Source organism: Crotalus tigris, unplaced genomic scaffold (assembly GCF_016545835.1).
Source record: "Crotalus tigris isolate CLP2741 ecotype Arizona unplaced genomic scaffold, ASM1654583v1 scf7180000019652.295055, whole genome shotgun sequence".
In the NCBI taxonomy this organism is placed as follows: Eukaryota; Metazoa; Chordata; class Lepidosauria; order Squamata; family Viperidae; genus Crotalus; species Crotalus tigris.
In genome coordinates this window covers 114,517-139,139 of record NW_024097643.1, presented here as the reverse complement: position 1 = coordinate 139,139, position 24,623 = coordinate 114,517, and the positions used below count along the sequence as shown (strand labels likewise).

At 41.2% G+C, this 24,623-nt stretch overlaps 3 protein-coding genes and 3 non-coding genes across 6 annotated transcripts; 3 read left to right on the top strand and 3 right to left on the bottom strand.

The window, feature by feature from the left end:
- Positions 1–1,805: 1,805 nt before the first annotated feature.
- On the top strand, positions 1,806–10,839 carry LOC120317465 (vomeronasal type-2 receptor 26-like). Its single transcript, XM_039364113.1, has 6 exons — positions 1,806–1,842; positions 2,631–2,884; positions 3,918–4,049; positions 5,563–5,772; positions 7,295–7,421; positions 9,941–10,839. Exons 1-6 carry the CDS (start codon positions 1,806–1,808, stop codon positions 10,837–10,839), a joined length of 1,659 nt encoding a protein of 552 aa, XP_039220047.1.
- A 4,177-nt stretch (positions 10,840–15,016) lies between these two features.
- TRNAM-CAU lies at positions 15,017–15,088 on the top strand. The gene has a single exon. It is a non-coding gene; the product is annotated as a tRNA-Met (tRNA).
- Positions 15,089–15,412: 324 nt separating this feature from the next.
- TRNAK-CUU lies at positions 15,413–15,485 on the bottom strand. Its single transcript has one exon. It is a non-coding gene; the product is annotated as a tRNA-Lys (tRNA).
- Positions 15,486–15,911: 426 nt separating this feature from the next.
- TRNAM-CAU lies at positions 15,912–15,984 on the bottom strand. Its single transcript has one exon. It is a non-coding gene; the product is annotated as a tRNA-Met (tRNA).
- A 3,990-nt stretch (positions 15,985–19,974) lies between these two features.
- Positions 19,975–23,312, bottom strand: LOC120317482 (histone H2A type 2-C-like). The gene is made up of 2 exons (XM_039364133.1): positions 23,230–23,312; positions 19,975–22,553 (listed from the first exon to the last, which is right to left on the bottom strand). The coding sequence occupies exon 2, from the start codon at positions 22,531–22,533 to the stop codon at positions 22,144–22,146; it is 390 nt and encodes a 129-aa protein (XP_039220067.1). The 5' UTR covers positions 22,534–22,553; positions 23,230–23,312; the 3' UTR covers positions 19,975–22,143.
- Positions 22,905–23,418, top strand: LOC120317483 (histone H2B 1/2/3/4/6-like). Its single transcript, XM_039364134.1, has one exon. It carries the CDS (start codon positions 22,958–22,960, stop codon positions 23,336–23,338), a length of 381 nt encoding a protein of 126 aa, XP_039220068.1. The 5' UTR covers positions 22,905–22,957; the 3' UTR covers positions 23,339–23,418.
- Positions 23,419–24,623: the final 1,205 nt, after the last annotated feature.

Sequence of the window (24,623 nt, the reverse complement as noted above, 5' to 3'; positions counted from 1 at the left end):
CTGAGATATTCTTGTTATATGGCAGTATAATTCTTTTTAGGGTTTGTGTTGGTTGTGCTGTATTGGGTTGAGTGGTCAAGGACTTTTTGATAAAGTTGTGTGTGTATCCATTTTGTGGGAATGTGTTATATACTGTAGATGCTCCATTTCCTTTTTATATTATATTATGACTTCCCATTTAGAAGGAACTTTTCTATCTCATGGCATCTGCTGATCAACCAATACTAATAGATAATCATGAGGGATTAAAAACAGTTCCTAAATATGTTAGCTTACTAAAGGTGCATTTAATACTAATTCTGACTACCATTGTATGTGGATTAGAGCAGTTTTATCTTTCTGCTCTTCCTCTTTGATTGCGTTTAACAGGCCACTCTGAGAAATTATAGACCTCAAGATCAGCTCTTCAAGCTTCTCCCAGAGCAAATGGCAAAAGCTTCCTGTGGCATCTCACAAACATGTTTGCTTCACCATTTCAATGAGAAGTTACCATATCTCAAGTTATCACACACACTGTGATTAAATCACCAGGTCAATCCTTCAGTGGCTCTCAAGATGCTTCTGAAGGAATTATCAGGGGGAAATCCCAGAACAGATATATATCTCCAATATATTGTTCCCTGCTGGGGGCCATTCTTCAAAACTGGTTCAAGTGTTCCCCAACCATTCCAAAGTCAATAAGAGAACTGCTGCCATTGGTTGGGTTCTTAGGGTTTTATATCTGTTGTTCATAGCACAAATATGTATATATAGTCATTGTAGCTTTTGTGCTAATATTTTTAAACTGTTGATTAGACAATGCCAAGTCCATTTGGCAGCTGATAAATTCTCTTTTAATTTCAATAAATTAAACTAGCTGCATCATTTCACATATGTGAGATATATGCCTTCATACTTCACACCAATATGCTAACTCACTGGTTCTATCAGCTCAACAGGACAACTGTCTTGGAAGAATTTGTATAAGACAAATGAAATTCAGTGCTGAGAGACTGAGAGAAAATATTGTGGTGGCCAAGGTCTTATGGTGGTTCTTTAAACTGCAAGTTAAGAAAGAATGAAAAATTAGGTACAGGATTAGAGTTGAGAGCAACTCTGTTCTTTCACACTTTGGCATCAAGACATTCAGACCTAGTTAAGCTTAAGACAAGAGTTCAGATCAAATACTGAAGCATGGCATATTCTTAAGACAGATACCAAGCAGTGGTATCACTGTCTATAGCATCCTGTTTGAATCACGGCAATACAGGATAGAGCAAATGAGCAGGAATGTTGGGTATTATTGCCGTATTATTGCTTCAAGGATTGGCCATGAAGGTACAACCTCTTAAATGCACTGGAGAGGAAGCCCTTAAAATTCCACAGGAATGGTACCAGGATGGAGAACTTCTCATTGGTGGATTGATGTCCCATGTCCATTACTTGTTCCCCGAATTTAGTTTCAACAGACATCCTTTTGAAGAATCAGTTGACCTCCCATTGTAAGAAATCACTCTCTTATCTGATTTTAATCTAATCTATCTCTGTTCTTTCCATCCATATAAAATAGGGAAGTTCTTTCAATGTACCATATATTTAAAGATATAAGGTGTCATGGACATATCCTTTACAATAGCTTGAAGTCCACCTGATCTACTTCAAAAAGATTATGGGGCATCTTGCAATCTTTGAAAGAGCATTTCAAAGTTGAACACAAAAGTTCACAAGAAGGGTAGAAATGTGGGCTCTTTTACTCGCAATCTTTTCTGAAGAAATAAGAAGGAATGAGGACATGGAAGGAAAAGTGAATTCATAACCATACGGCTATGTTCTTCAGCTTTACCTTCTTCATCAATAAGATCTGTAATATTTTCTCCCAAATTTATTCCACTCAGCTTAGATTCTTTCTACAGTAAATTAGAAAAAATCTCATTGAAAAATCAACCCATTCTGTTTCTTCCAACTGAGTAACCTGTCTTCTCTTCAGAGTCTGGGGACATACCTTCTGAGAATTAGTGATTAATGCCATCAATTATTTTCTTTAATTTCAAAGGACAAAATGTTTAGTTTTTTACAACACTTTTGATCTCATTGTGCACGAGGTCCTCATAGTTATAAGATGAATGTTTTGTAGTTAAGGATTGAATAACAGTTTAGTAAGGACTAAAACTTGCATGGAGAGTATAATATGACAATAAACTCTCCTTTCTAAGGACAGGAAAAATGAGAATTCTTTTGTAAACCTCTTCTACATGACAACTATTAAGCTATTTCAGGAATTTTATCATGTCAACCTTCTATAAAGTCTTTCATGGTTTCTCCAATTATTCCATGCATGACTTTATATTCAGTTATGCTGAAGACTTTCCTTTAATGATTTTTGGTATTGCAGTTAAAATACCTCTTTATACTTCATATAAAGATATGAATCTTGAATCTAAAGAGATAAATTGTTGGAATTCGGCAATATCTCTAATACACACAATGCAAGGACAGTCTAGGAAGGCAAAATCAGAACATGTTTACTGTTACTTTTTTTTCATTGGATATCTCTTCCTTAGTAGCATAATGCATAGCACAATTCTCTTTTGAAGCAAGTCACTTTATTTACAGTGTGATAACAAAGTTCTACCAACACATCTTGGCTTTAGTGTTTGCTGTGAAAGAGATCAACAAGGATCCTCACATCCTGCCCAACATCACTCTTGGATTCCACATCTATGACAGCTACTCTGATGCATTAATGACCTATCGTACTACTCTGGACCTGCTTTTTAAGTTGCATAAAATTGTCCCCAACTATATTTGTGGGACTTTAAATAAAATTATGGGAATCATCGGAGGGATGAGCCCTGAAACTTCCATACGCATGGCAGAAATTTTGCAGCTTTTCAAGATCCCACAGGTTAGACCCATAAATAAAAATCTCAAAATTACAACAATCACACAGATGGTCTGCTTTGGATTTCCCCTTCAAGAAGCAACTTGATGGTTATCAGTAAAGAGACATAAAGAAATTAGAATAAATAGAAGTAAAGAAATTAGGGTAAAGTGTGGACTTCGGTTAATCCATGTTTCTCTTTAGTATATCGTTGCTTTCAGTAAGATACAGAATTTTAGTGCATAGCTGTTTGAACCTCCAGGCTTATGCTAGCTGTCATTAACTGCCTTACTGATTTCAATTCATATATATTAAGCATAATGTACACAAACATCTGGGTTTTATAAAATGTGGGGGACAATACATGGAAGAAATATTGACCTGGGAAGAACTAAAAGATTTGATTCTTTAAATTCAAATAGAGGTAATCATTGACTTACAACCACAACTGAGCCCAAAATTTTTTAATTCTAAGTTAACTTTATTAAGTGAATTTTGCTCCATTTACGACCTTTCTTACGGCCACAATTCTTAAGGGAAACAGTGCATTTGTTAAATTAATAACCCAATTGTTAAGTAAATCTGGTTTTCCCATTGACTTTGCTTGTCAAGAAGGTCGCAAAAGGTGATCACATGACCCCAGGACAGTACAACGGTCATAAATGTGAGTCAGCTCCCAAATGTCTGAATTTTTATCATGTGACCATGAGGATACTGCTATGGTCATGTGAAAAACAGTCATAAGTCACTTTTTCGGTGCCGCTGTAACTTTGAAACAGTCACTAAATGAACTGTTATAAGTTGAAGACTACATGCACTTAGATTATCTTTAAGAAAAAGATTTGAAATGATGAGGACTATAATTATGATAATACTATAGATAGACAGACAGACATATAAGATTCAAAAAGGATATCTCCCTTTTGGGGAGATCTCGAAACAAAATAAAAAAATTAAGCATCCATATTTTTAAAAATAAAGTGGTATAAATCAATTTAAAAAATGTATCATTCTCTGTCGTTCTTCCTTTCTCGCACTCCTCCTTTCTTTTTTTTAGATTTCATATGGATCATTTGAACTGGCAGTGACTGATGAATCGCGTTTCCCCTCTTTTTATCGCATGGCCCCGGATGAAGCTCTCCAGTACGAGGGTTTAATCCAGCTCCTTCTCTACTTTGGATGGAGATGGGTAGGATTTGTCTCTGTAGATGACAAACATGGAGAACATTTCATACAAACCCTGGAACCCATGCTCTCGCAAAATAAAATCTGCTCCGAATTCACCGAAAGGGTTGACAGAAATTTTCATTTTTATCAACTCTTCGAAATGATTGAACGAACGGTGAGCCACGTTGCTGTGTTCACGGAGAAAACAGCTAATGCCATTATTATACATGGAGAAAATATAGTCTTTATGTGGCTGGCCTCTACTCTACTGGTGACCAAATTTTTTCCTCTGACACCTTCTAATTTTTCACAGCAATATTCTGCAAGAAAAGTGTGGATCACAATGGCTCAAAATGATTTCACATTACATTCCTTACAAAGAGCTGTTGATATGCAAATGTTCCATGGGGCTATTTCCTTCTCCATTAGCAAAAAGCAACTTCCAGGTTTCCAACCATATATACAGACTGTCACCCCTTCTGGGTCAAATCAAGATGGCTTTATTAAAGATGTATGGAGGCAAGCTTTTGGCTGCTCAGTATCAAAAAATGATTTTTCTGAAGATAAAGAATGCACTGGAGAAGAAAAATTAAAGGACCTTCCTGCACCCTTCTTTGAAACCGGCATGCTTGGCCATAGTTATAGTATCTATAATGCTGTCTATGCTTTGGCTCAAGCCTTACAAGCTGCTTATACAATTTGGACACATCAGAACTTACAAAAGGACAAGGATCAAGTGCAATCAAAGATTGTAGAAGCCTGGCAGGTAAGATTTCTCTTTATCAATGTTCTTTAAAAAGATTCTCTATAGTTACAGCAGAGTAGCAGGACTTAAGGAAATAAAGATTGCAGAGAAGAGCAGCAAAGATGATCAGGGGACTGGAGGCTAAAACATATAAGGAACGGTTGCAGGAACTGGGTATGTCTAGTTTAATGAAAAGAAGGACTAGGGTGACATGATAGCAGTGTTCCAATATTTGAGGCGCTGCCACAAAGAAGAGGGAGTCAAGCTATTCTCCAAAGCACCTGAAGACAGATCAAGAAGAAATAGATGAAAACTAATCAAGGATAGAACCAACCTAGAATTAAGGAGAATTAATCAGTGGAACAACTTAACTCCAGAAGATGTGGGTGCTCCAACATTGGAGGTTCTTAAGAAGAGATTGGACAGCCATATGTCTGAAAGAGTATAGGGTTTCCTGCTTGAGCAAGGGGTGGACTAGAAGACCTCCAAGGTCCCTCCCAACTCTGTTATTCTATTATTCTGTTAATGTCAACAAATCATTAGATAGGCCAGCTAGGTAAACATCACTGAAGAAAATCACTGAATACTGGAAGAGATTTCAATGTCTAGCATGGATTATGTCCCAATAAGAACAATTAAACTACTACAGTCCTTCATATTTTTTTTTATTCCTGGGAGGGGGGAAGACTCCAAATTTTAAAAACAGGTGTTATTTGAGATCATTAGGAAGTGTATTTGTTTCTCTTTAAGACTTACACTTTTTCTCTGTAAGCTCCACCCATTTCTGCAGAGAATTTCTTTCAATAACAATGTTGGAGATGAAATTAAATTAAATGAAGATGGAGCGTTACAAGCTGGATTTGACATTGTAAACCTGGTCACTTTTCCAAACAACTCTTATATTAACATCCCAGTTGGAGAAATAGATCCACAAGCTCCTTCAGGAAAATCCTTCCTCATTCGTCAAGACAAAATCCAGTGGCATCATGAATTCACTCAGGTACCATAACAATAACATGAGCTAAAAGAACTGAGTTAATATACACTGCTTTTTACACCCCTAGCCTTTCCTTTAGCCCATAGTTAGTTTAGCTCGTAGATAGTTCCTTTAGCAACTATCTTATAGGCTCCAAGTCCAGTTTGGTCCATCTATGGCAAAGGTGTGCAAAAGCAGATGTATTATTGGACTGTTTAATGGTAGACATTCTAATTCTTTAGAGCAGTGTTTCTCAACCTTGACAATTAATGCTGGCTGTGGAATTCTGGGAGTTGAAGTCCACATGCCTTAAAATTGTCAAGGTTGAGAAACACTGCTTTAGAGTTTCCAAACCTGCGCAAAAAAATGTATTTTCCTCTATTGAATATGGGATCTACAGCATCAGGTTGCAGAACTGAAGGAAGTATTGTTATCTAAACCTTCATTCCTGATAATAGAATTATTTATTGGTAAAGTGTGATTGAACACACAAGGAATTTGTCTCCGGTGCTAAGCTCTCAGTGTATATATACAAACAACTGAGTGATAAGTCATAGATCATAAATCATAAAATACAATCATAAATCATAAGATACAAACAATTGATAAATCGTAATATACCAATAGGAGAACCATAGTATGAGTTACAAATTTTTAAAAGTATATAAAGACAAGGAACCATACTAAGACACAAAGCAATACAAAAGAGCGGAGACAGTAGAGAAAACAACCTAGATTTGAACAAAGAAAAAACAGAAAAGGCTATCCATCCTCTTTGCCAATGGTCTGGGTAAATAGCATATTTTCAGACCTTTCAAACAGACATAGAATGGGGGCCACTTGGATTTTGGAGAAGCTTTATTCCAGATGGCAGGTGCTGATAAAGAGAAGATGCCCTTCCATGGTCCCAATAAATGGCATTGTTACATTGATGGAACCCAGACTGTGCCAACCATGCCAGATCAAACCAAACAGGCAGATACTATGGGGGACAGGCAGTGCCTCGTGTAATACCAGTATCACTTAGACTTATATTTCACTTCACTGTGCTTAACAGCCCTCTCTAAGCGGTTTACAAAGTAAGCATATTGCTCCCAACAATCTGTGTCCTCATTTTACCAACTTGGGAAGGACTGAAGGCTGAATTTGGAGATGGTCAGGATCAAAGAAATCGAACTCCTGGCAGTGAGCAGTGAGTAGCCTGCAATACTGCATTCTAACCACTGTGCCACCACTGCTCTTCAGGGCCTATACTTTTAGAGTTTTATAGTTAGTAACTGACACCTTGAATGTGGAAGAATTGGGGAAATAATCAACTTTAGATATGCATATGGAATGTATTTCATTCATTAAACGTCAACTAAACTAAAAAAATAAATGAAATACATCTTCCTGGTTTCAGCCACCTTTCCAAGGTTAAATTGTCTGAGTCTGCTTCATGGCCTGGCTGGCTGTCACCAACTTCATTCTTACTCATTGGCTATTAGACAAAAATCAAACAAAAAACAAAAGGTTAATACTGACCACTTTCTTTATTTGGGGATAGCTACCTCCTGTCTCGTTATGTAATAATCCTTGTCCTCTTGGAAAAAGAAAGAACAAGATCGAAGGACGGAAATTTTGCTGCTATGCTTGTGCTTGGTGTCCAAAAAAGATGATATCCAGACAAATGGGTAAGAGTCATAGCATCTTGTCTGAAAGTTCATTTCTGCAGCCTGTTTTTTTTTTAAAAAAAAAAAACTCTTCAGTATTATTGCTTGGTTTCTTGATGCAGTTCAAGCCAGCTTGTTCACCATTTCCTAGCTTGAATAACGAAATCTGAAGATGTTTAGGTTAATGGCCGCTAAACATTAAAAACAAATGAACATCTCTCAGGTATGGTATCCTTCATTTTATCTCTAGTCATTGGTCTGGTCAATTAGAAGAAGTCATACTATCTCTGCTTTTGAAAACATTTAAACAGAACACTCTGTCTCTCTCTCTTTCTCTCTCTCTCTCTCTCTCTCTCTCTCTCTCTCTCTCTCTCTCTTTGAATCCCTTTTCTTTTTGTATTAATAATATCAACACTATATCAGTCTTCTTTTTATATTATTTTATTATTATTTAAAATATATATATGTATAAAAACTAACATAAATTTTCAGTTGAAAGAAAAATAAATAGAGACAGAAAGATAAGAAGAAAAGGTATAGATAGATAGATAGATAGATAGATAGATAGATAGATAGATAGATAGATAGATAGATAGATAGATAGATAGATAGATGGATGGATGGATGGATGGATGGATGGATGGATGGATGGATGGATGGATGGATGGATGGATGGATGGATGGACAGATATAGATATACAAATTCTGACTTCCAACTTCTTCCAAGGATATAAGAAACACTTAAATTCAGCTCTAAAACTATCATATAATGTGCATTTTAACAGTTATCAAATCCATCAAATCATAATTTGGTGGGTTTTTTTAACACTTTTTAACATTTCCTGTAAAAAATCCACAAAAGGCTTCCAATTATAGAGGAATTTCTTCAGTGATTTTTCTCTCTCAAGAGCTATTAATTTTAGCCATCATTGCCAGTCCTGACCTTAGCTAACCATTCTCTTGATGTGTGTATCGCAGGGTCCATAACAAAAATTGTGCCACCGTATTAACACATAAAACTAAAGCACCGTGTGCCTTTTTTTGCCACCACTTTATCCACGAATCCTAAGATAAAAATTTATATTAATTTTTAAATTTTATTGAATTAAATTTTAATTTCATCCAATATTGCTCGGCTTTTTTGCGACTCTCTACCAAGGGTACTAAAATGTTTCTACTTGATTTTATTTTCATTTAAAGTAGGATGAAATCAGAAACCTGGAAGGAAAGCACCATGAGTTGATTATGGGAGAAGCAAAATGTTGCACACAGGACATAAGGACAGGTCATCACAACAAGCAAAAACCTACAATTGCTCAAAGCAGAGGGGAATTATTAGTTTGTGATGAACCAATACAAATGGGTTCCTCTCTTCCAGTATAACCATATATTCACACAGGAAAAAAAGATGTCAGTGACATCTTCTAGCCCACAGGTCGGCAACCAGCAGCTCCGGAGCCACATGTGGCTCTTTGAGCCTTCCCCTGTGGCTCCCAGCCTCCTCTGCCATTTGCAGAGAGACAGAGAAAGAGAGAGGCACCTCTCTGTCTCTGTCTCTGTCTCTGTCTCTCTCTCTCTCTCTCTCTCTCTCTGTGTGTGTGTGTGTGGGGGGGGGTGTGGGGGTGTGGGGGTGTGTAAAAGAGAGTGGACTCACGGTGTTCTCCAACAAGCTGAAAAGCTTTTGGGGCAGGGCTCCTCCCTTTGCTGCGTCTCTGCAGGAAGCAGGAAGGGCAGGAGAGAGCTAGCTAGCCCAGCTATGCTGACTCAGGAATTCTGGGAGTTGAAGTCCATGAGTCATAAAAGAGCTGAGGTTGCCTACCCCTGTTCTCTTGTTGGAGAACAGCTTGAAGCCAGCTTGCCAGGTGAGCAGAAGATGGAGAGAGGGAGAGAGGGGGGAGGAGAGGAAAGAGAGAGAGAGAAAGAAAGAGAATGGGGGAAGAGGACTGGCAGACCAAGGGCAGAAAGAGAGAGAATAACACTGCATATATCCTTTTTTACCTTTATGAGATACATAAATAAAGGTAAAATAAAGGTAAAAAGGGATATATGCAATGTTATCTTCATTTTAGATATCAGAAGGATTTTGCGTCTCCCAATGTTTTGTTTTTGGTGGGAAATGGGTCCAAGTGGCTCTTTGAGTGTTTTGGGTTGCCTACCCCTGTTCTAGCCCATGTCTCTATCCTTGAGGTAGAATCTAACTCACATTAAACAAGCAGTCATCAAATATGACACTTTCTACTCTCCTATTTCTACACTGCTATTCTCCAACATCCAGTCAGAGCTGAAGAAGCTTCTTGGATGAGAAGCAAAATGTCTTCAAAGAAAAAAAAACAAGAAAGTCCAGTTGCCTCGTGAAAAAGCATATTTGGGAGGAAAATCTAAATATTTTTTTTCCTACAGCACTCATTTTTAAAATGTAGATTGAATAGAGAGCTATAGAAAATTTTAGGAAACATTTAGATTGCAGGGATATCTGGACAAGCAATTCTGAAAGTTGGGAAAGGTTTGATTCTGTTCAGAAACTCTTTTCTTCTTTTCAGACATGGAGAATTGTGACAGTTGTCCAGAGCATCAATTTCCAAACCAAGCTCACAATGAGTGCATTCCAAAGTCACTGAATTTCCTCTCCTTTGAAGAACCACTGGGCATTATTCTGGTTTCTCTAGCTCTTCTCTTTTCCCTAGTTACAGCTTTGGTGTTTATAATCATCATCAAGCAACGGGATACTCCCATTGTCAAAGCCAACAATCGCAACCTCACCTATATTCTGCTTGTCTCTCTCTTTCTCTGTTTCCTCTGTTCACTTCTGTTCATTGGACAGCCCAATAAGGCAACCTGCCTTCTCCAACAAACTACATTTGGCATCATTTTCTCTATTGCAATCTCTTCTATATTGGCCAAAACCATCACTGTCATTGTAGCATTCCTAGCATCAAAGCCAGGAAGCCTATTCCACAAATGGGTGGGGCAAAAGTTGGCCTATTCTATTATCTGCTTCTGCTCATTCATTCAAGTAGCTATTTGTATTGTTTGGCTGGGAACCTCTCCCCCGTTTCCAGATTTGGACATGGAGACACTCCTTGGAGAAATCATAGTCAAATGTCATGAAGGCTCTATCACCATGTTTTACTGTGTCTTGGGCTATATGGGCCTCTTGGCTATTCTCAGCTTCACTGTGGCCTTCCTAGCCAGGAAGTTACCAGACAGTTTCAACGAAGCCAAGTTCATCACTTTCAGCATGTTGGTTTTCTGCAGTGTTTGGCTGACCTTTGTTCCCACCTACCTGAGCACCAAAGGGAAGTACATGGTGGCTGTGGAGATCTTCTCTATCCTGTCTTCCAGTGCTGGCTTACTGGGATGCATCTTCACCCCCAAAATCTACATAATTATACTGAGGCCTTCACTCAACACTAGAGAGCATTTAATACAAAAGAAATGAAAAAGAACAAGATTGTATTTTGAACAAGTGAATAGTAATTGGGTGTATATGTGCAGCCATTTTCATATACAAGAATGAATGAGTAATCTGATGAAGTTGTACAAACATTTCAAATAGTTACATGGAATATTTGTGTACAAATTTGATTAGTACATCCAAAAGTAATTTATTAGGAAATAAATTATCTATATAGGTAATGAAGTAAAAACAAACTCAATTGAATTTGTCTTTCACCTTAGAGTTTGATGGTTTTTTGGGGGGAGGGGTTATATTAATTTTTCATCAAGGAATTTTCCATATGATTTAATGAAATTGTTCTGTTTGGGTTTTCAATAGAAATAAGAAAAGAACTGGCCACTACCAAGATAAACATTACAAAGAATAGTGTGATTCTTTGTAGATTATTGAGTGTTTTTCCTAACCCTTAAAAACCACTTACTAATTGAATTTTGCCACCAAAGCTGATAATACAGTCAATTACCAACTCTTTACAACACTTCCAACTTAATTAGAAGATGAGTACCAGTTCAGCAATTATTTTAATGGACAATTCCTAATGGCATGAAAGTTTAATTATACATAAAGAAATATTTCTTTCCCTCAGTGAAAATAAGTATATCCTGAAGAAACCCTTGCCTTTTTGTGATTTTGTTAAGTAAATTAGAAAAGTAAGAGAAAGCATATGTTGTAGCTAAAATTGGGCTTTAAAGATACAAGATAATTTTATTTACATGTCTACAAGCAATAATACACTATATTCTGGATCCACAGCAAAGCTTTTAATACTTTGCTAAGCCCACATAAGCAAAAGTAAACCAGGGCTTATATACATTTGCTTATTTAAAAAAACAAAGGCAGAAACAGTGGAAATTATAGGTGACATTAGAAAATTTTAGATTAACCGATCTATGTGACCATAATATTATTTATCCCTTCCTATTAGGTCAATATCCTAGCCATAACACTTTTGAGATATGGTCAGTAAAATAGATAGTCCTTGACATGTGACCACAATTGAGCCCAAAATTTCTGTTGCTGAGACAATTGTTAAATTTTGCCCCATTTTGTGACCTTTCTTGGCACATTGGATAAGTGAATCACTACAGTTGTTAAGTTAATAATATGGTTGTTAAGTGAATCTGGCTTCCCCATTGACTTTGCTTGTCCAAAGTTCTCAAAAATTAATCACATGACCACTGGATACTGCAACCATCATAAATAGGAGCTAATTGTCAAGTGTCTGAATTTTGATCACCTAACCATGTGGATACTGCAATGTTTGTAAGTTTGAAAAATGTCATAAGTCACTTTTTTCAGTGTCGTTATAACTTTGAACGGTCACTAAACAAACTGTTGTAAGTTGAAGACTAACTATAGAAATGATTTGGTTTTCTGAGTCACAAGTTCCTGACATAGTCTTTTTCTATCCTCACTCTTACTCAGAGTTTAAATGCCCTGTTACATTTCACCTGTAACTTGTGGGAAGTGTGTGTCAATGATCTCAACATGGACTAGCAATATATATATAGTCTATTTTACAGCCCAAATGCTGCAACTCTTCGGGCCACCAGCAGATGGCGCACGGACATTGATATTCAGCGGATATTCAATGAAGGGAATGGGTGTTAAATATGGGAAGGGAAAGAAAAGGAAAGGAAAAGGGAGAGAAAAGGAGAGGAGAGGAGAAAAAAGGAGAAAAGAGGAGAAAGGAGAAAAGGAGAAAAAAGAAAAAGAAAGGGCTGCCAATCCTAATTTTTATCTGAAGGGGAGGGGAGGGAAGAAAACCTTAATTTAGAAGGGCAAAGTATTTTGGAAACAGGAATTCAAAAAGCAGCTTTGGGGATTAGGAAAAAGCCACAGGGAAAAGCAGAAAGAGAAGTAGAGAAGAGCTGGTTTGGGACAGAGAGGGAGGAAAAAGAGAGAGAAGGGAGAGGCAAAAAAACTGAAAGGCAACAGCTGGGAAAAGCAGAAAGAAGGAAGAGAAAGATGGAGATTTCCCAAAGAGCACAATATTGAGGAGACAGCAAGCAACAGAATTCAAACTGTGCGCGTGTACAGCTGCAGACCAAAAATGTAATTCTAAATATCAACAACAAATATCATCAATTGTGACTAAAATGTTTATAAAAGAACGCCTTCTAACATGGGATGCTGTAACCACGTTTTTTGATACCCAAAGTTTTCTTATTGCCATTGAGCAAAATTATACCCTCTTAAAGAGTATTTCTGATGATATATCAGCTAATTAAAAAGGATGTGTGTTCTTCTACAGTGGGGTTGGTTCTGTTAATGAGGAGGAGGAGCAATATAACTGTTTTTGCAGAGTAACGAAGAGAGGCAGGCCAGATTGTAAGGCCATTATTTTTGTCCTATCTCCTGGAATAGCATCAAACAATTCCATCCCATCTCCTACATCTCCAGACTTAGAAACTTTAAGACTGATGGACTTCAATTCCCAGAATTCCATGGCCGGCTGAGGAAATTCTAGGATAGTGGTGGCGAACCTATGGCATGCGTGCCAGAGGCAGCACTCGGAGCCCTCTCTGTGGGCACACGTGCCATTGCCCCAGCCTTGCCTCCCCCCATGACCCCCTCCTCACCAGCAGCCCCCCTGGAGGAGAGTCGCCCCCAAGCGTGGCCCATGCGGAGCAGCGCAGGCAAGAACATGGCAGCCAGGCAGCGTAGACAAGAATCTGGCCTCATGCCCCATCGTGCACAGTTGATGCTGCAGGATGCGGGCAGAGGGCATGGCCGCCATGGCGCTGCTGGGCTGCCTGGGCGATCTGCGGCAGGCCCTGGAGGCGGTGAATGGCCCTGCGGGCAGGCAGGGTGGGGGCGGGGCCAGTTTTTGGGCACTTGGTCTCTAAAAGGTTTGCCATCACTGTTCTAGGAGTTGAAGTCCACAAGTCTTAAAGTTGGACACCCCAATAAATTGTAAAACGGGGCAAAGCTCATTTAACAAGTGTCTCACTTAGCAACATAAATCTGAGGCTCAGTTATGGTCGTCCGTCGAGATATTATTTGTATTTATAAAAACGATAAAGGCAGGATATAAATAAATAAAAACTGGGTTTTTTTTAAAAAAAAAAAAAAACAGCTGTCATATTGACCAAAGAAGGGGTGTAGGGCAGAGGTCATGCTGGCAATCCGGAGGGAAGAGCAGCAGCTGGGAACAGGGATGCACACAAATGGGACTGCACGCACCTGCACGGCGCTAGCGCCCCCGTTTGTGCAGGCGCGCAGATGCTAGCCGCTGCTGCTGCTAGCCCAGTGAGCATGCGCAAACGGGCCGCACAACCTGCACGGCACTAGCAGCCCCATTTGCATATGCATGCAGGTGCTAGCCACCGCCACTGCTAGCCTAGCGCTGCATGCATGAGCAAACTAAGTGTGCAACCTGTGCATGCTACTGGCCCTGAATGCACATGCGTACAGGCGCTAGCCACTACTGCTGCTAGCCCTGCGCACATGCGCAAACGAGTCTGTAGGTGCTAGCGCGAGTGGGGGTGAGTGCACACACTGGCCAGCCTGCCCGGCGGCCTTTAGGCCATGGCCCAGTGGTCGGCCGCAGACCATAGGTTGAGGACCCCTGGTGTAGGGAATCCAAACTTTATTATTTATTTAGGATGTAAATCAAATAGCTGGACACATTCAAACTGGAGGATTAAAAAAAACCAAAAACAACATTCACTGTATGGACCCAAGAATACAGGTAGTCCTCGACTTATAACAGTTCATTTAGTGACCATCCAAAGTTACAACGGCACTAAAAAAAAGAACTTAAGGCCCTTTTTCACAGTGACGACCTTTGCAGCATCCCCACGATCATGTGATCAAAATTCAGACACTTGGCAAACTGATTCATATTTAGGCCGGTTGCAGTGTCCAGGAATCATGGGATTCCCCCCCCCCCATTTGCAACCTTTCCCACAAAGTCAATGGGGGGTGCCAGCCTCACTTAACAACAAACTCACTAATTATCAACTGCAGTGATTCACTTAACAACTGTGGCAAGAATGGTCGTAAACTGGGCAAAACTCAGTTAACCAATGTCAAGCTGTTCCCTTTCAGGGGTTTCAGAGGTAGAAAAGGCTTTTTTTTAAAAAAAAAAAAAAAGATCCTGGCAAATAGAAGCAGCGTCATTTGAGGCGTTTCAATAAGCCACAACTTCGCGCAGAGCAGAGTGGCGCAGCGGAAGCGTGCTGGGCCCATAACCCAGAGGTCGATGGATCGAAACCATCCTCTGCTAAGTAGACTTTTTTTTTTTCCCATCCTTACATGAAGGTGTTTATTTTCTTTCTTTCTTTTTTTTTTTTTTGCAACTGTTTCCCGATACAGTTTTAACCCCTATATTCCGTTTCTGAACACTCCATCCTCAATGAGATGCATTCATCTTTTTAAACTGCTGTAAAACATCTCTGGGGGGGAGGGAGCGGAATAATTGTGGCGAAGGCCGTTTCTTCTGAGATCTGTCCTGGCTAAAGCGTGCATTTTTAAAAAAAAAACATCTTAACTCTCTATGCCGGTAATGATTATTTTAAAAAGAGGGGGAAAGCAAATAAGAAAAACCATTCGCCCAACGTGGGGCTCGAACCCACGACCCTGAGATTAAGAGTCTCATGCTCTACCGACTGAGCTAGCCGGGCAAGTTAAAAAACCTCGCAGTTTATCTAACTTTATTCTGCATGAGAATATGCATTTGTTCAATGAAACAGAGGAGAGGAGAGAAAAGAACGTTATTGTCACTTTAAATTGCAACGAGAAGCCAATGGTGCTCCAAAGGAAGTGGCTGCATCTTTTTCTCGAGCGGAAGAAACAAGATATTTGCAACCAAATTGCGAAGCCTGCAAAAGATCCCACTAAATTGTGCTTGTGTGTCTGTGAGAATCCCAGCACCCTCCTTCTCCAAGCCACCCCCCCCAAATCCAAAAGCTGCAAAGCTCCCTTTAGAAGACTCGAGGGAAATGCGAGCTGTGTCCTGCCATTTCCGCCCAGCGAGATAATTTATGTCATTTTAAAAACGCCGCTAAAATATTCTTTCCTTCGCCCCCCTTTAAAAAAAAATAAACCTATGCCCTCTCTGAGGCTCGAACTCAGGACCTTCAGATTATGAGACTGACGCGCTGCCTACTGCGCTAAGAAGGCACTTGATATAACGTTACGACATCTGTAACCTGGAAGATATGTTCACTTTACTGCTGGGTAATGTGACAATTAAAGCAGAGACATCACCCTGCCAACAAAAGTGCGTATAGTCCAGGCCATGGTTTTCCCAGTTGCAATGTATGGCTGTGAAAGTTGGACCATAAGAAAGGATGAGCAACAAAGAATTGAGGCCTTTGAACTATGGTGCTGGAGAAGACTCCCGCGAGTCCCTTGGACTGCAAGGCGTTCAAACCGGTCAGTCCTAGAAGAGATCAACCCTTGACTGCTCTTTAGAAGGCCAGGTCCTGAAGTTGAAACTCAAGTACTTTGGCCACCTAATGAGAAGGAAGGATTCACTGGAGAAGAGCCTAATGGTGGGAAAGATTGAGGGCAATAGAAGAAGGGGACGACAGAGAATGAGGTGGCTGGATGGAGTCACTGAAGCAGTAGGCGTGAACTTAAATGGACTCCAGAAGATGGTAGAGGACAGGAAGACCTGGAGGAACGTTGTCCATGGGGTCGCGATGGGTCAGACACGACTTCTCAATTAACAACAACAACAACAACGTGACAATTAGGTTAGGTTGCTTTTAGAAATGTATTGATTCTTCTCTCTTGGAGCCTCTGCATTAATGACTTTTATTTCTCAGCCTTTGCACTCACAAATGACGTTTAATTTATTTATATCTTCAAGATTTGGAAGTTCCTGTTCTTTTTACTGTTTTGTGTGCAGCCCAGAGGATTTGTTGTCGTTATAAGGGAGGGGAGTGCAACTATAGAAGTATTTTTTTAAATCAGCAAATGGGGGCAAAGAGGAATTGGAAGGGTGAAATTAAGAGTCAACCCAAGATTGTGATGCAAAAGACCAGGCTCAAATTATCTTACTTTGAACCCAGTATACAAAGACCTAATTATCTGGAAAGGGTTCTAATGCGGGGGGGGGGGGGGGAGAAGGAGGGAAGGAAGAAAAGAGAAAAAGATGACCATTAGCAACATACAATATGAACAGAACAGAATAGACTAGAATAGACTAGAGCTGGAAGGGACCCTGGAGGTCTTCTAGTCCAGCCCCCTGCTCAAGTCATTTCGGATAACTGTCTAGTCCAGTGGTTCTCAACCTTTTTAATGCCGCAACCCCCAACTGGTCATAAGTCGAGGACTACTCAACCAGTCGTAAGTCGAGGACTACTCAACTGGTGCAGCACCGTTTGCAGAATGGGACATTTGGTGGGCTCAGCAGGGCAGAGACAGCCTGGACAATTCCTATTGGTTTTGAAAGCCCATAGAATTAGACTCTATTCAAGAGAGTCCATTCTATTGGCTCACAAAAGCCAATAGAATAAAAGGGAGTAGCACAGCTAAGGAAAAGGGGGAAAAAATGGCGGACTGCATTGTTTGGCGACCCCCATGAAATGGTCGTTCGACCCCAAATGGGGTCCCGACCCACAGGTTGAGAACCACTGGTCTAGCCTCTTCTTTAACACCTCCAGTGACAAAGCGCCCACAATTTCTGGAAGCAAAGTGTTCCACTGATTAATTGTTCTCACTGTTAGGAAGTGTCTCCTTAATTCCAGGTCACTTCTGTCTTTCATTTGTTTCCAGCCATTGTTTCTTGTCCTGCCCTCTGTTGCTTTGGTGAATAATTTGACCCTCTCTTCTTTGTGGCAGCCCCTCAAATACTGGAATACTGCTATCATGTCACCCCTATTTCTTCTTTTCTTTAGACTAGCCAAACCCAAGTCCTGCAACCATTCTTCACATATTTTAGTCTCCAGGCCTTTAATCATCTTAGTTAGTTGCTAATGAATGCACTGTTGAGAGCGTCTATATCAGTGTTTCTCAACCTTGACAATTTTAAGGCATGTGGACTTCAACTCCCAGAATTCCACAGCCAGCATTGCTGGCTGTGGAATTCTGGGAGTTGAAGTCCACATGCCTTAAAATTGTCAAGGTTGAGAAACACTGGTCTATATAGAGCAGTGGTTCTCATCCTGTGGGTCGGGACCCCATTTGGGGTCAAACGACCATTTCACGGGGGTCGCTGAACAACGCAGTCCGCCATTTTTTTCCCCTTTTCCTTAGCTGTGCTACTCCCTTTTATTCTATTGGCTTTTGAAAGCCAATAGAATAGACTCTCTTGAACAGAGTCTAATTCTATTGGCTTTCAAAAGCCAATAGGAATTGTCCAGGCTGTCTCTGCCCTGCTGAGCCCGCCAAAAGTCCCATTCTGCAAACAGTGCTGCATCAGTTCAGTAGTCCTCGACTTACGACCGGTTGGGGGTCGCAGCATTAAAAAGGTTGAGAACCACTGATATAGAGATTCCCAATCATCAAGTCAAAGATGCTTTCCCAAAGGCAACTGGACTTTTTCCCCCCCTTTGAAAACGTTTTCCCTCTCATCCAAGAAGCTAAGCTTGAGAACTGAAGAAGTTTGTTGGATGAAAAGTCAAATGTTTTCAAGGGGGAAAAAACCAAGAAAGTCCAGTTGCCTTTTGAAAAAACATCTTGTGGAGAGAATCAAAAGTACCAATTAGAGTCAATTCATCCTGGATAAAATCTGTCTAGATGAGTCTAAAACAATTTGGTGGCACATAATCAATTATTTATTTCATTTATTCAATTAATTTGCCACCCGTATCATTTCAAAAAGACTCAATAGATCAGGGGGTGTCAAACTCAATTCCATTGAGGGACGCATCAGCATTGCGGTTGTCCTGGGGGGGGGGGTAGGCGTGGCCAGATTGGGTGTGGCTCACTGGGTAGGCGTGGACGGAGTGGGTGTGGCCTACTGGGTGGGCATGGCCAGCTCTACATCATTCGCGTCAAGGGTCCCTGTGGGGGCCTGGGCAGGAGTGAGACAGATCTGAGGGTCTCTGGCAGAAGGGAGTGGGACCAGGGCAAGCACCAAGGCATGGTCCACTGGAAATGCTTGCTGAAACCCCTCCCCCGGAGCCCATCAAGCCAGATATGAGAAGTAGGAGAGGGCCATTTGCTGGCCACTTCCAGGCAATGGTGTATTTCTTCATTCCTCACAAAGGATGACATCTCCCCAGGGGACGGGGCCGATGCGGCAGGGGCTGGTTCCTCGTTGTTTCCAGACGGCCTTGTGGAGCTAAGACTGAACGTGTTTCAGCATAAATGGCCACCACAAAATTGTACATTGGCTCCCAGCTGGCCTGGGCCAGGGCCAAGGCAGTGGGGGCCGTTCCCTCAGTTTCCAGGATGGCTTCGTGGGCCACATAAAACCACATCGCGGGCCGCATCCGGCCCCCGGGCCTTGTGTTTGACATGTCTGAAATAGATAATAGTGAAGGAAATAAAAGTTATTCTTTTATAAAATTGTAGAAATATAATTGTAGAAATGTAATGCCAATATATGAAACTGTCTCTTTAGTACAAATGTAACACTGTAACGCAAATGTAGCAGTGCACTGCCAAATGTGTGAGAAGGTTTGTTCAATGTTTACTACCTAAAATTCCTCCGGACACAGGAACTTACACTTTGAGTAGAAATCACTATCAAAGAGGGGGATTTTGACCCTAGGTGAAAATTACAAATAAACAAGATAACAGCAGATGGGTGGAAGAGGTCAGGATGACTTTAAGTACAACTTCAAAGGACGTCTATAAAGATGAAAGAGCTTCTTAGATGTGACATGCATTGTGAAAAGTATAAAACAGTGGTTCTCAACCTGTGAGTCGGGACCCCATTTGGGGTCGAACGACCGTTTCACGGGGGTCGCCAAACAACGCTGTCCGCCATTTTTTTCCCCGCTTTTCCTTAGCTTTGCTACTCCCTTTTATTCTATTGGCTTTCGAAAGCCAATAGAATAGACTCTCTTGAATAGAGTCTAATTCTATTGGCTTTCAAAAGCCAATAGGAATTGTCCAGGCTGTCTCTGCCCTGCTGAGCCCACCAAAAGTCCCATTCTGCAAATGGTGCTGCACCAGTCAAGTAGTCCTTGACTTACGACCAGTTGAGTAGTCCTCGACTTATGACCGGTTGGGGGTCGTGGCATTAAAAAGGTTGAGAACCACTAGTATAAAATGCAGAGCTTGAGACCAGGCCAGTGTTCTCCTGGAACCCAATCCATTGGGAAGGATCCGGGAGGCCGCGATTGCAAACGCCTCTTCTTTCTTCTCTTTCCTTCTCTTTCCTTTTTATTCTTTTTATGTTATTCTCCAATAAACCTTTGTTTTGTTAACCAGTCTTGTCTTCGTATTGTGAGTATCAAAATTTGGGTTTTTTACATCTCACAATAGCTTATCTAGTAACAAAGAAGTCAGCAATGTTAAGAAAATGTCTTAATCAAAAGGATCCGAGAGGCCCAAATGCAAGTCCATCCACATCCTAGGAGACTTTTGGCCTGGTCGTGTCCCAGCCTGGCCTACCTCACAGGGCTGTTGGCAACACGAGAAATAGAAGAATGCTACTTATCCTGCATCAAGCTCTTAGCTTTAAAACAATATGTTTAACCAAATCAATTCAAATAAAATAGGTAGCAAGCCAAAGTAGTGGTATCTAAGTTAGCAGTAAGTCCCTTTAAATATAATAGGAGACACCAGAATATAAACTGACAGCAAATAGCACTTCTTACTAGCACCGATGATGTTACCTAGTTAGGGTAATGAAAGATCTGCAAGAAAACAAGCAAGCTCAGAGAGCACCAAGGACCCCCTCATTTCAACTACATTGAGCTACATTCTGCTTCATCGGTCTTGTTTATTTAAGAAAATCTATATGGCTGCCCATTCACTCTCAGTGACTCTGGGCAGCTTACAATAATAAATTTTTAAACTGTGCATCACTGTAAAATATGTTCAAAATGCACTATTTGATCCATGAGAATCCAAAGAGATCTATTTCTTCCATTCAGGCATGGACGCAAAAAACGCGTTTGTCTTTCCAGCCGGGCTTACATTTTTGCCTTTTTTTTTTTTCAAAATTCCCGCACTTGCAAACGATTGGCTCAACTTCTTTTTCAAAAACTCCCGCGGCCGGCTGGATGGCAGCCAATCGCTTCCTCCTTTGAATTGGCGCGAAGTTTAGGATTTTGAACAGGGGCGGAAAAACAAGGCTGAAAGTCTGTCAGCGCTTTTCCTTTTTTTTTTTTTTTTCTCAACTAAAGAGAAAGCTTATGCTTTTTTAAAAAACGTGATTGTTGAAAAGGCGCTGGCCAGACTTCCGATTTGTTGGAAGGTTGTACCCCAGGGCTTTTTAACATTATAAAACTTTTATGGCCACTTTGAAACATTTCACTTGTGAATTTACAGTATCAATTCTCTCAAAGTTGCTTATTAAGTGGGGCGAATTGCCTCGACAGAGTGTTTTAAACCTTGAAACTCGTTAACCTCGTTTTAATTATTAACACGGGTTGTGTTCACACATCTTTGGGATGTTTGTTTTTTTTTAAGTTTTAATTCGTCCTCCGGATTGCGGCAGAATATGAAACCAAAGGGACCATTAAAAAAAAAATTAAGAGTAGCTAAGCTTAAAGTGGGCGAATGTAGCTAAAACTTCTGGACGATCGAGTTAAAGGGGTTGTGTGAATAAGACGGGGGGGGGGTGAAATGAATTGGCTTTAAAGAAAACCCAATTTATTTTATTACTTTAAACATAGTTGTTCCCTAATGTCATCTACCTGGTAAACTAGCAAGATTCGTTTTTCTCGCCATGTGCATGTAACACATCCGAATTAGACTGTTTTCTGTGGGTCATGTGTATGTGGGAATATGCATTATCTTTGTCCTATTTATACAATGTATATTGGAAGTGGTTACCCTCCGAGAGCCGTTTGCAACGAAATCCCATTTTAATATATGCTGATTATTGTCTACATTTAAAGTGACAATAAAATTACTCTATTCTAGTTGGAAAACTGAAGAGTGGCCGTAATCTTCGGGTTGAGTAGCAAGTTGTTTCATTTAGCACAAAAAAAAGCGCGATTTTTTGCGCAAATTTCCAGCCTGACCGTTTAAATCCCTGAATTTTGGTTATTGCCAGGGAAATCAGAGATTCCTGCTCGACTTTTTTAAAGTATTTTCCCCATCCCCCCCCCAAAAAATGAATTTGTTCTCCCCAGCTCTTTCCAAGAAAAGGTGGGTGGCTCTTAAAAGAGCCTTTGGGGGTCGTTCTGGGCGGCGGAGAGCGGGCTGGCTTTACTTCCCTTTGGCCTTGTGACTCTCGGTCTTCTTGGGCAGCAGGACGGCCTGGATGTTGGGCAAGACGCCCCCCTGGGCGATGGTGACTTTGCCCAGCAGCTTGTTCAGCTCCTCGTCGTTGCGGATGGCCAGCTGCAAGTGGCGCGGGATGATGCGCGTCTTCTTGTTGTCCCGGGCCGCGTTGCCCGCCAGCTCCAGGATTTCGGCCGTCAGGTACTCCAGCACGGCGGCCAGGTAGACGGGCGCCCCGGCCCCGACGCGCTCCGCGTAGTTGCCCTTGCGTAGCAGCCGATGCACGCGGCCCACGGGGAACTGCAGCCCGGCGCGGGAAGAGCGAGTCTTGGCCTTAGCCCTGGCTTTGCCGCCTTGCTTGCCGCGTCCAGACATCCTGACTCAATCCGCCGAATCTAGAAGTAAAAAAAAAAATTAACTTTGAAATCGCCGAATGTAATAACCCTGCCCTGTCCTGCCCTTTATATACTTTTTCAAGGTCTTGCAAACGCTTCTTTTGATTGGACCCCTTGAGCCCTCAGCGTCCAATGACGTTGGAGCCCCCTCGGATTAAACCACTAACAAAAAAAAGACCACCCAATGGGCGAGAGAGCCCCTAGCGGTCGACCAATGAGAGCGCACCGTTCGTAAAACCAAAATTCCGAAACGTTTTTTTTTTTCCCCCTAGTCCTCGGATGTTAGCCAATAAGAACGAGAGCATTTTAGACTTCGTTTGCATATGGCTCCTATAAATAGAAGGCTGGGTGTTGCGTTCAGATTATTTCTTTCGGTTGTTCTTGTATCGTAACTAGAGGGAGATATGCCCGAACCGGCCAAGTCCGCCCCGGTGCCCAAGAAGGGCTCCAAGAAGGCCATCACCAAGACGCAGAAGAAGGGCGACAAGAAGCGCAAGAAGAGCCGCAAGGAGAGCTACTCCATCTACGTCTACAAGGTGCTCAAGCAGGTCCACCCCGACACCGGCATCTCCTCCAAGGCCATGAGCATCATGAACTCCTTCGTCAACGACATCTTCGAGCGCATCGCGGCCGAGGCCTCCCGCCTGGCCCACTACAACAAGCGCTCCACCCTCACCTCCCGCGAGATCCAGACGGCCGTCCGCCTCCTCCTGCCGGGAGAGCTGGCCAAGCACGCCGTCTCCGAGGGCACCAAGGCCGTCACCAAGTACACCAGCTCCAAGTAAAGTACGCGGGAGTGCATCAAAGGCTCTTTTAAGAGCCACCCACTTAAGCAAAAGAAGAGCTGCTGTTAACTCTGATGACAAATCACTGGCAACTCTAGTCCTTCAAAGAACAGACCTTGTCCTCTGAATCTTAAAAAGGAGGGTGATAGAATGACTTTGTTGTCACTTTGTACACTAATTGGCAAACAATTAAAGTGAAATTTTGTTGCATATAGCTCGCAAAGGGTCACCACCTCTAATACACTACATAAATATGTAAAAAGTAAATACAGACTTTGGCATAAACCCACGTATATGACACAAGAGAAACAACATTGTCCAAAAGGTGCTTTTTCAGGAGGCAACTGGACTTTTGTTTTTAATAATAACAACAACAACAAAATACAAAGACCTAGAAATAGAAAGACTGTGGCAAAAGCAAGCAAGGGTAGTACCAATAGTCATAGGCGCCTTGGGTGCAATCCCAAAACAACTGGAGCACCACTTGAACACCATTGGCATTGACAATTGCAAAAGGCGGCCTTACTAGGAACTACTTCCATCCTGCGACGATATCTGTAATAACATCAAACATCCACATCTGCCTATCCCAGGTCCTGGGTAAGGACTCCATAGGTAGACAAAATGACAAATCCAGTCTGAACATCTGGCTGACTGTGCGATGATCCATAATAATAATAATAATAATAATAATAATAATAATAATAATAATAATAATAATAATAATAATAATAATATAAAGTTGGACGGGACATTGGAGGTCTTATAGTCCAACCCCCTGCTCAGGCAGGAAACCCTATATCATTTCGGACAAATGGCTGTCCAGTCTCTTCTTAAAAACTTCCAGTGGTGGAGCATTCACCGCTTCTGGAGGCAGGTTGTTCCACTGGTTAATTGTTCCAACTGTCAGGATTTTTTTCCTTGGTTCTAGGTTGCTTCTCTCCTTGGTTAGTTTCCATCCGTTGCTTCTTGTCCTGCCTTCAGGCGCTTTGGAGAATAGCTTGACTCTCTCTTCTCTGTGGCAGCCCCTGAGATATTGGAACACTACTATCATGTCCCCCCTCGTCCTTCTCTTTGCTAAACTAGATATACCCAATTCCAGCAACCGTTCCTTATATGTTTTAGCCACCAGTCCCCTAATCATCTTTGTTACTCTTCTCTGTACTCTTTCTAGTGTCTCAGCATTTTTTTACATCGTGGTGACCAAAACTGGATGCAGTATTCCAAGTGTGCCCCCCCCTCTCTGTGACAGCCCCTCAAATATTAGAACACTTCTTCTTCTTCT

What these genes read in the sequence shown, in the direction of transcription:
- LOC120317465 (XM_039364113.1), top strand. Translation starts at nt 1,806, where the DNA reads ATGTTCTTCAGCTTTACCTTCTTCATCAATAAGATCT. An exon ending in CTTCTTCATCAATAAGATCT is followed by an intron (nt 1,843 to 2,630) that starts GTAATATTTTCT and finishes TCTTGGCTTTAG; the next exon opens with TGTTTGCTGTGAAAGAGATC. An exon ending in GGCATCATGAATTCACTCAG is followed by an intron (nt 5,773 to 7,294) that starts GTACCATAACAA and finishes ATTTGGGGATAG; the next exon opens with CTACCTCCTGTCTCGTTATG.
- LOC120317483 (XM_039364134.1), top strand. Translation starts at nt 22,958, where the DNA reads ATGCCCGAACCGGCCAAGTCCGCCCCGGTGCCCAAGAAGGGCTCCAAG.
- LOC120317482 (XM_039364133.1), bottom strand. Translation starts at nt 22,533, where the DNA reads ATGTCTGGACGCGGCAAGCAAGGCGGCAAAGCCAGGGCTAAGGCCAAG.